The 10,493-nt window shown below is 37.3% G+C and overlaps 1 protein-coding gene across 1 annotated transcript; it reads right to left on the reverse strand.

Annotated features, from left to right (window-relative positions):
* Positions 1 to 1,094: 1,094 nt before the first annotated feature.
* LOC110870180 lies at positions 1,095 to 4,261 on the reverse strand. The gene is made up of 2 exons (XM_022119383.1): positions 3,279 to 4,261; positions 1,095 to 1,290 (listed from the first exon to the last, which is right to left on the reverse strand). The coding sequence occupies exons 1-2, from the start codon at positions 4,259 to 4,261 to the stop codon at positions 1,095 to 1,097; spliced, it is 1,179 nt and encodes a 392-aa protein (XP_021975075.1).
* Between the last annotated feature and the right edge of the window lie 6,232 nt (positions 4,262 to 10,493).

Consider the following 10,493-nt stretch of genomic DNA (forward strand, 5'->3'; position numbering starts at 1 on the left):
CTTTTATTTTCTTAGTTTAAAAATCTTTTCTAACTTTTTGATTTGATTAGACGTTGAGGATAAACCGGTACTAAAAGCTCTTGTGTCCTTGGACGACCTCGGTATCTTACCAACACTATACTACGTCCACGATGGGTGCACTTGCCCATATGTGTGTTTAGTGTTAGTAAATATCATGTTTTATAAATTTAAAACTTGGCTAAAAGTATAAAAAGGGCTTAAAATATACATCAAAAATATATAACACCTCGCACACATCAGTATTAAATTTTCGATTTGGACTTGATTTAGGCTTCCAATTTGTGAGTTTTTGTGGGATTTAGGGTTTGATGGAGAAGTCTGGTTCGCCCCCGGTGTTTGAGATCGACTAGACACACACACTAAGTGTGTGTTTGGTGTTAATTATCTCTTTTAATCTTTCAAGTTTCATATTTGACAATTCAAGCCCCTAAATTTTATTTTACTATTAACTTAGATGTTTTAACCTTGTTATTTGTCATCTCAAGACTATTAACTAACTGGGTTATGGATTCCTAGTTAGCTTGTTCTTGCTTATTTAATATTTTATTATTCTGATTTTAAGTTTTATAAATTTCGGGATGTTACAAGTCCACCCCCCTTAAAAGGGTTTCCTCCCCGAAACTGAATTACGTACCAAATAATGTTGGGTAGAGTCGTTGCATATCCTCTTCGAATTCCCATGTGGTATCTGAACCCTTCCTGTGTTCCCATTTGACCATTACTTGATTGATCTCTTTGTTCCTTAAGATTTTCACTTTACGGTCCAAAATCGCAATCGGCTTCACCACATAGTTAAGGCTATCATCCACCTCGATATCATGGTAGTGGATATAAGCTATTTCGTCCGCTAGACATTTCTGAAGATGTGACACATGAATTGTGCTATGAATTCCACTTAATTCCCCCGGTAGTTCAAGGCGGTAGGCTACCTTTCCTACTCGTTCGACAATTGTAAAAGGCCCAATAAATCTCGGGCTTAATTTTCCTGTTTTTCTAAACCGGATAACCCCTTTCCATGGGGACACCTTAAGCATGACCTTGTCACCAACCTGAAACTCTATCGGTCTTCTCCTTTAGTCCGTATATGACTTTTGTCTATCTTGAGCCGCTTTTAAGTGTGCCCGAACCACATCAATCTTTTCATTAGTGGCTCGAACTATGTCTTTATGGGCAAGTTCACATGGACCCACCTCACCCCAACACAATGGAGTCCTGCATTTCCTACCGTACAGCATTTCGTACGGTGCCATCCTGATACTAGCATGGTAGCTGTTATTGTATGAAAATTCAACCAATGGTAGATAAACATCCCAACTACCCCCGAGGTCAATAATACATGCCCAAAGCATGTCTTCCAACGTTTTTATTGTTCTTTCACTCTGCCCATCTGTCTAAGGATGGTACGCAGTGCTAATGAATAATTTGGTTTCCATTTGCTCTTGGAAATCTCGCCAAAAATTTGAAGTGAATCGGGTATCCCTATCAGACACGATGGATACCGGTACTCTGTGGCGTGCCACTATCTCATTAGTGTAAACCTCCAACATCTTTTCTGACGTATAAGTCTCGCGTATCGGGATAAAGTGAGCACTCTTTGTCAATCTATCAACAACTACCCATATCGCGTCAAATCCGGAGTTCGTCTTTGGTATTTTGGTTAATAGGTCCATTGTAATGTGTTCCCATTTCCAAACCGGAATTTCCAATGGTTGGAGTTTACCGTATGGTTTTTGGTGCTCTGCCTTGACTTTTAGACATGTCAAGCATTTCTCCACGTATTTTACTACATCTCTTTTCATTCCGGGCCACCAATAGTTTTGTTTCAAGTCGTTATACATCTTGGTCGCTCCCGGATGAATGGAATAACGGGATTTGTGAGCTTCATCAAGTAGAAGCTTTTTAACTCCACACGAGTTAGGAACCCATATTCTATCGAAACGTGTTTTCAAACCGTTGTTGCCATCTACGAGATCTTTGAATTGACCGACTATTCTTTCCTTCTTCCAGTTTTCCACCTTCACCGCTTCGACTTGTGCTTCTCGGATTCGTTCTAGTAGGCCCAAGGTCACAATAAGCTGCATCGTTTGCACCCGAATCGGGGCATAGTCTGTCGTTCGGCTCAATGCATCCGCCACTACATTGGCCTTCCCGGGGTGGTAGTGTATTTCACAATCGTAGTCTTTGACTGTTTCCAACCATCGCCTCTGTCTCATGTTTAATTCCTTCTGATCGAAAAAATATTTCAAACTTTTATGGTCGGTAAAGATAGTACGTTTTACCCCATACAAGTAATGGCTCCATATTTTTACGGCATTGCTGCCAGCTCCAGGTCATGAGTCAGGTACTTCTTTTCATGGATCTTCAGTTGCCTCGAGGCATAGGCTATAACTTTGCCTCGTTGCATTAAAACACATCCGAGCCCCGAATGCAATGCATCAGAATAAACCACCATGTCGTCACCTCCTTCCGGTAACGTTAACACCAGAGCGTGAGTTAACTTTTATTTGAGTGTTCGGAAGGCTTTCTCTTGTTCGATGCCCCATACAAATCTTTCCTCCTTGCGAGTCAATTTGGTCAACGGTAAGGCAATTTTGGAGAAATCTTGTATGAATCTCCGATAATATCCCGCGAGCCCTAAAAAGCTTCGGATTTCTGAGGGATTCTTTGGAGTGCTCCATTTTGACACAACTTCTACTTTTGACGGATCCACTAGTACCCCGTCGGCACTAATGATATGCCCGAGAAACTGCACCTCTCCTAACCAGAAAACGCACTTTGAGAATTTTGCATACAACTTTTCTCGTCTGAGTGTCTCTAACACTTCTTGCAAATGATACACATGCTCAGCTTCATTCTTCGAATACACTAAAATGTCATCGATAAATACGATTACCGACTTATCCAGCCTAGGTTTGCAAACATGGTTCATGAGGTCTAAGAAAGCCGCGGGTGCATTAGTCAACCCAAAGGGCATTACAAGGAACTCATAATGCCCATACCGCGTATGAAAGGCCGTCTTCGGTACGTCTTCCTCCTTGACTTTCAACTGGTGATAACCCGATCTGAGATCAATCTTTTAGAACCAACACACTCCTTGTAGCTGGTCAAACAAGTCATCAATTCTTGGAAGTGGGTATCGATTTTTCACCGTGAGTTTGTTTAACTCTCGGTAGTCAATACACATGCGCATACTATCGTCCTTCTTTTTCACAAATAGTACCGGTGCGCCCCACAGGGATACACTCGGTCGGATAAACCCTTTGTCGAGCAGTTCTTGGATCTGAGACATCAATTCTTGTAGCTCTGACGGCGCAAGCCGGTACGGCGCCTTGGCCACATGTTTTGCGCCCGGAATCAGTTCGATTCTGAAATCTACCTCTCGTTCTGGTGGTATTCCCGGTAAATCTTCTAGGAACACATCTTCATAATCACGTACCACCGGCACGTCTCCGATTTTTAGGGATTCTTTCTCCGACTCACTTGCGTATACCATATATGCCTTGCATCCATGTTTCATAAGTCTGTGAGCTTCTAGCATTGTACATACCACCGAGTTACCCCCTTTTTCACCGTATATAGTAATGTGCTTTCCGCTAGGAGACGTCAATTTTATCTCCTTGTGGAAACATGCTACCTTTGCGTGATATCGGGACAGCCAATCCATACCCACGATCACTTGAAATTTTCCCATCAACATTGGGATTAAGTCTATTGAGTACTCTTCGTCATCGATGCTCAATTTACAATTTTGACATACATCACAAAACATAAAACTCTTGTTATTACCTATCTCTACTTCTAAGGGCATAGGTAGCTTAGTTAGAACAAATAAAGGATGTAGAATAAACCCATATGAAATAAAGGATTTATTCGCACCTGTATCAAATAGCACACGTGCAGGAATCGAGTTTATAGCAAATATACCTGAAACCACTTCGGGTTCTACTTTCTCTTTTGCGGCAGTTAGGTGAAAAGATCTAGCCTTTGCCTTTGGGGCTTCACCTTTCGTGTCTTGCCCGTCTTTCTTTCCCACTAGGTCAGGGCATTTCGACTTCTTGTAACCCGTTCGATAGCAATTGTAGCAAACCGTCAGTTTTTCCGGGCATGATGAAGCCATATGCCCCGTTTTCCGACATATGGGGCGAGGTTTATCCTTGAAGCGACACTCGCCCTTATGACCCTTTCCGCAGATTTTACAACTTGGCGACCCGCCTTTTGCATCATATTTTCCCCGTTTCATTCGTTCATGCTTTCTTAGTAGGGCTTGGACTAACATCATGTGCCCTTCGTTCGCCCCGTTCAACTTGCTTTTTCAATTCAATCTCCCATTCCCGAGCAACATTTATGATCTCGGTAAGGGTCTCATATTTTGAAGGAGTCAGAAACTCCCTATACTCGGCGCTCAACATATTGTAGTAATAATATATCTTCTGCTCTTCATTTGTCACCAATTCGTCACAAAACTTCATCTTATCCATAAACATTCACGTGATTTTGTCTATGGACTCACCCTTGTGCCTAAGTTGCATGAACTCTTCTTTGATTCGAATAATGATCGCCTTGGGACTGTGATGTTTAAGAAACGTCGTCTTAAATTCATCCCATGTCATAGCCTTAGCCGCATCACTTCCAATTTCTTTCTTCTTGTTATCCCACCAAACTTTCGCTTGACCCCTTAATTGACCCGTACCATAGGCTACGTAGTTATCTGTATCACAATGGGTCCTTTCAAACACTCCTTCGATGTCGCTTAGCCATCGTTGGCAAACTATCGGGTCGACCTCCCCATTATAAACTAGCGGTTTGCACGCCATGAACTCTTTGTATGAACAAAGCTTTCGTCCTCCGGACTTTTCCTTTGCTAAATTGGCATTATCTTCCAATTTCTTGATTCTCTCATCCACTACCAAGTTTACCGTGTTTCGGATCTTATCGATAAAACCGGACAAACTATTTTCGATTGCCTTTCCAACTTCCTCGGCAATCACTTCTCTCATTTGCTCGGTGACTCTTGGCACCGCATCGTCGTTACCTCCATCCGTTATCTTTAATACTGAAATGTTTACATTAACCGTTATTATAACAAATGATTTACTTGCTTTGTCTTAATCAAGTTCGTAACTTGCATCAACCGTTGTTGTTTAATGCACTTCCCGTGTTTGAGTGTGTTAACACACTCTTTTCGTGCATGCCAATTCATGTTTCATTTCTATATTTACTTGGTCTATTCAAAACGGTTAACTCTTACCGGATGCTTGATCAAGCTTGAACCGAACACACTTTATTAACAACCTGGCGCTCTGATACCAACTTGTAACACCCATCTTTAAAGGACATAATTAATAATATATAACATGCATTTAGTACAAAAAATCGAGTTTACAAAAATCTTTTTAGTTTTAAGATCATACTTGATCATAACATTCAAGTCTACATCCTACTAAATAAACTTGCAAAACATAATTTCAAGTGTTTACATGTCACTAAAACAAAATAGACAAAATGCGGAAGCTTTGTTTGGTGTGTTTGGTTCTTGATATGTCTTGATCATCCTCCGAGGTCTAAAGTGCATCTTTACCTATCATACAATTTATTTAAATCATTAGAAATCAAAGCATTTGAACAAAATAAATAAACACAAGAAATTATATTTTTGTTTTCAGCCCCTTCACCTGGCCGTGTCAAAAGTTCACTCGGCTGTGTCAGCTAAACATGTATTTTTCACAGCCCCTTCACCCGGCCGTGTCAAAAGTTCACCCAGCCGTGTCAACTCTGCACGTTTATTTTTCACCCAATTTACATCCAAACCTATCAAAACTCATTTTAATCGCTTGGGGTTCGTTTCTTAACATGTCTAAGCTATCATCCATTACTCGGATCCATTATTCATATAGCTTACGTTCCCGTTACCCGGGTTATGTTTGCTTTATTTGACCCGTTTGTTTACAAGTTCAACAACTTGTTTTATTATCATCTCATATCTACAACCCATTTACCCAATTCCGGGTTTTCCGACTATGACGTTTCACTTCCTTCCCGAGGGTTGCTTACGCAATAATCGTCATGCTTGTTTTAAGGATTTAAACAAGCTTTTTAACACTATTTAACAAGCATAAATTTCAAACTTTAATTCCCATATCAAGGGCTCATTCATTTTTTTACAACGAGTTTAGCGTGTTCGCTACACGGCTTACGCTTTGTTTATAAACAATCAACATTTGATGTTCATTGGCTTCGACATTTACAATTCAACTTGTTTTGACCCGTTTGGATGCCGAATGGAGACCACCATTTCGAAACATTCCAAACTCTATTTCTAATACATGATTTGACCTATTTTATTTGTCTATGGCACTTCGTCACTTCCGTAACTTAACGGGTTTCCTCGTTTTGCCAAATTTCAATATAACAAGCTAAAGCTAACAATTAAACATAATGTAATGAAACCATAAGTCGCGTACCTTTAGAGCACACCCTTCAATCGTGTATCACCTCTAGCTTGTCCGCTTGACGATCCGGATTCTTTACCTAAAGAGTTCCCTTCACAACAAATTCAGAACCCTTTTTTACAATCATTTATCATAATTCATTATGATATCAGAATCTGCGTTTTTGTCCGATTATTAACATTTCAATCCTCACTTGGGCGTTTTAACAAACACCTTGCGGGTCAGATTTTTACATAACCAATACAAAATTCATGACTTGTTGTTTCCATCTAAATCAACTTCAATTTAGCAAATCTATACTAAATTATAACATCAAAATTTCAGAATTTACCACATGAATTCAGATTTCACTAGAATAAAAATTATAATCCTAGTGTTTATTTAGTTTCTACAAACTCACTAATCACCTACAATGGTGATTATAAACCCCGCAAGTATAATGCTAGATTTTAACAAAAAATCATCTAGGGTTTATCTCTAGACATCAATTCGCTTCTAATTTCATTGACACAACAATCATGCATGCTCAATTTCAAAACTCATGAGTTCATCTAAAATTTGAAGTGGAACCAAATATCAGAATTTCACACACCTTATGATCCCTTCATCGAGGTGATCACTAATATGTATTCAATTTTTGATTTGGACTTGATTTAGGCTTCCAATTTGTGAGTTTTTGTGGGATTTAGGGTTTGATGTATAAGTCTGGTTCGCCCCCTGTGTTTGAGATCGACTAGACACACACACTAAGTGTGTGTTTGGTGTTAATTATCTCTTTTAATCTTTCAAGTTTCATATTTGAAAATTCAAGCCCCTAAGTTTTATTTTACTATTAACTTAGATGTTTTAACCTTGTTATTTGTCATCTCAAGACTAGTAACTAACTGGGTTATGGATTCCTAGTTAGCTTGTTCTTGCTTATTTAATATTTTATTATTCTGATTTTAAGTTTTATAAATTTCAGGATGTTACAGATTGCGCTATTTAAAATAAGCACCCAAAGGTGAGTGTCACTAAACCTCCTTCTTTTTACTGCTTTGTATATGTTTTGGGGGGAGAATGTCACACCCTGACTTTTGCGGAAGCGTGATTTGGTGTGACTTGCCTAATATCATTGCATTCAACCATAACAAACAACTATATGAAAATACCAAGATGTTCATCCATATATAGTTTTCAAAATAATACAACTGTCATTGTTTAACATCAAACTAAGACTTTAAGTTTAGAACACTTGACTACCAAAGCATAAAGTTCCATACTGGACTTCACAAAAGACATAACCAAACTAGGTTTCGAGCCATGTATCTTATCCAAGATAAAATACATAACCCACCGTTCGACCTCGGATGACACCTTTTATTAGAGACTTGACTTGTAAACTCCAACGCCCGCCAGATCCATACTTAATTTCCTGAAATACATGTAGTTTGAAAACATCAACAAAAGTTGAGCGAGTTCATGTGTGTGTTTGTGAATAAACCTTTGAAACATTTGTAAGTATGTTTGTATGTACTTGAAAACCCTGGTATGAAAGCAACAAGGAAAACAGATCACCAATGGTTTGCAAGGCCATTGATATGTGTGAAGTGATGCAGGGAACTCAAACCTAGCAAATTTGTCTCCGGAAATAAGACATAGTCACCACATGGTCCACTCGACGGACTCATGGGTGGGGCTCGGTACACCCAAATAGATCTATCACTCATGTCCCTCGGTCCTACAACGAGGATTAATGGCCTTAAGTGTTATACCCACCACGGCACCACTCACATGATCAAGCAGTACCCTTCCTTAGCTAACCATACCAAATCAAAATGTTTATAAATAGTATGTAACATGTACTTCACTCCCGAAGTTATAAGACTGAAAACAGTTAAAAGAAAAAGGGGGAACATGAACTCACTATTTTGCGTTCCTTGTATCCAATGTAACTCAAAGCTTCTTCTAGAACCTAAGACTACCTACATGCGTACTACGGTCCATTAGACGATCGGGTCGTGCCATGATTTAGTATTAGTTAGTGTCTTGAGTTATGTTCTTTGTATCTTCAACATTATCCCATGTTATATAATTATTTGTTAAAATAGAAAATATTTTAACTTGAATTATATTTATTAAATTTTGGGATAATAGTTATAACAATATATTAACTTGACACTTTCCACGTAATTATACATGTATTTCCTTCCCAAGGATGGGTGTTTTTGTATTCGTATTCTTATACTTGTATATTTTGTCATGTATTGGTGTCGTATTCCAGAGTGTATTTATACGTACGAAAATACGTATCTTTATTGTATTCATTAAGTATTCATATACTTAAATTTATATTAAACTTTCCGGAATATTATTTCTAATGAAAGTCCACCAATATATATTTCCAAAATATAGATTCAAGAAATATTACTTAGAAAAAATTATTTATAATTTTTCACTTGGCAAAAATATTTGTATTTTCATATAAGTTCCAAAAATAATATATTTTCAAGTCTAACTTTAGAAAATATATAAACTTATTTTTATCCAAAATAATGTATTCCAGTTTATTCAAGAAAATATATATATTTCCCAAAAATAATATATATTCTAAAAATTCCAAGTAAATATATATACATTTTTATTCACCAAAAATCATATATTTCCTTCATGTCAAAATATGATATAACTTTGTGACAATCATAAAAATCATATTTTCATTTCCTTGTGTCCAAAATATTATTTACCAAAAAATACTTGTGAATTAAGTTTCGGAATATTTTGTAAGTTACATTCTCTTGTTCGGTATCTCCAATATTTTGTGTGTAACTTGTATAATTATTCTTTGAGATTTTTGGTAAGATTTTGGATTGTAATTTCTTGGTATTTTGATGTGTTATATTATTTCAGTTCTAAAATAATATAACTAATACACAAAGTATACAAATAATCACACACATGGTGTCTTCTAAATATATATTTTCCTAAATATATATTTAGTCACTTTTATTAATGAAAACCAATTTATACTTCAAGTTCATGATTTACATAAGGATGATCTATTGATTTCTTAACATAATCATCCTCTCATCTTGCCATATCATGTTTTTAATCATGATCTAGCAAGATCATATGATGATCTACATCATTTACACACGCAAACAACAATCATCAAGTATAACAACACATAAATAACTTGATTTCTTCATGATTTCTTATAATTTTAAGCTTATGTTCATGTTTTATCTTCTTGTATCATCTTTTAACCACTTAAAATAGAAGTAAACTAGCAAGATCATGGTTCTTACCACTAGCTCAAGGCTAGGGATGATCAAGAGGAGAAAACGAGTGGATAAAAGCAAACGCTGAAGGTCCTTCAACTTCCGAAAGCTCCAAGCTTCTTTGTATGCCTTCTTATACCTTTGTATATATGTAAAAAAAGGTGGAAGATGATTGAAGATGATAGATGGGTGTGTGTTGTTCTTGGCCGTGAGGTAAGGGAAAGGAAGGAGAAGAAGTTGTGTTCGTGATGAATGGGTGAAATGAAGGTTATGAACTTAGGGATTTACTTATAATCTTCCACCATTACTTTAACTAGTGTGTAATATGTTTATTAAAGTGGAAACACAATCTAATAAATTAACCAAATAAAATCTCTAGTGGGCCATGCTTAGTTGGCCGATTATAGGTGGGGGGGGGGTGGTAGACTAGTTAGGATTTAGTTTACCAGATATTTTTACGAGGTGTTATGATGTTTGGGGATCATAACTAGCTTGGTAATGTTAAAACAGTGCTTCTAGTATAAATTTGATGTTTCGGGTAGTGTCCGGTTGTTCGGTTAGATACTGGTTCATTAAGGTGCTAAACTTTGCAGTTTAGTGTTCTTTATGTACCCTTTTGTGACCCTTTTAATTCCCGACACTTAGGAAAGCATTCAGGACCATTTTACCATATTTCTGCATGATAAAAGTATGTTAAAATGCTGATTTATGCTGAATTTTGCTGAATTCAGCACTTTATTTGAGTTTTAGGCACTTTCCGGCA

Source organism: Helianthus annuus, chromosome 8 (assembly GCF_002127325.2).
Source record: "Helianthus annuus cultivar XRQ/B chromosome 8, HanXRQr2.0-SUNRISE, whole genome shotgun sequence".
NCBI lineage: Eukaryota > Viridiplantae > Streptophyta > Magnoliopsida > Asterales > Asteraceae > Helianthus > Helianthus annuus.

Excerpts from the sequence above, each read along its gene's own strand:
- LOC110870180 (XM_022119383.1), bottom strand. The coding sequence starts at position 4,261 with ATGAAACGGGGAAAATATGATGCAAAAGGCGGGTCGCCAAGTTGTAAA. Across the intron at positions 1,291-3,278 it reads CAAGAACTGCTCGACAAAGG|CTACCATGCTAGTATCAGGA; the intron begins GTTTATCCGACC and ends ATACAATAACAG.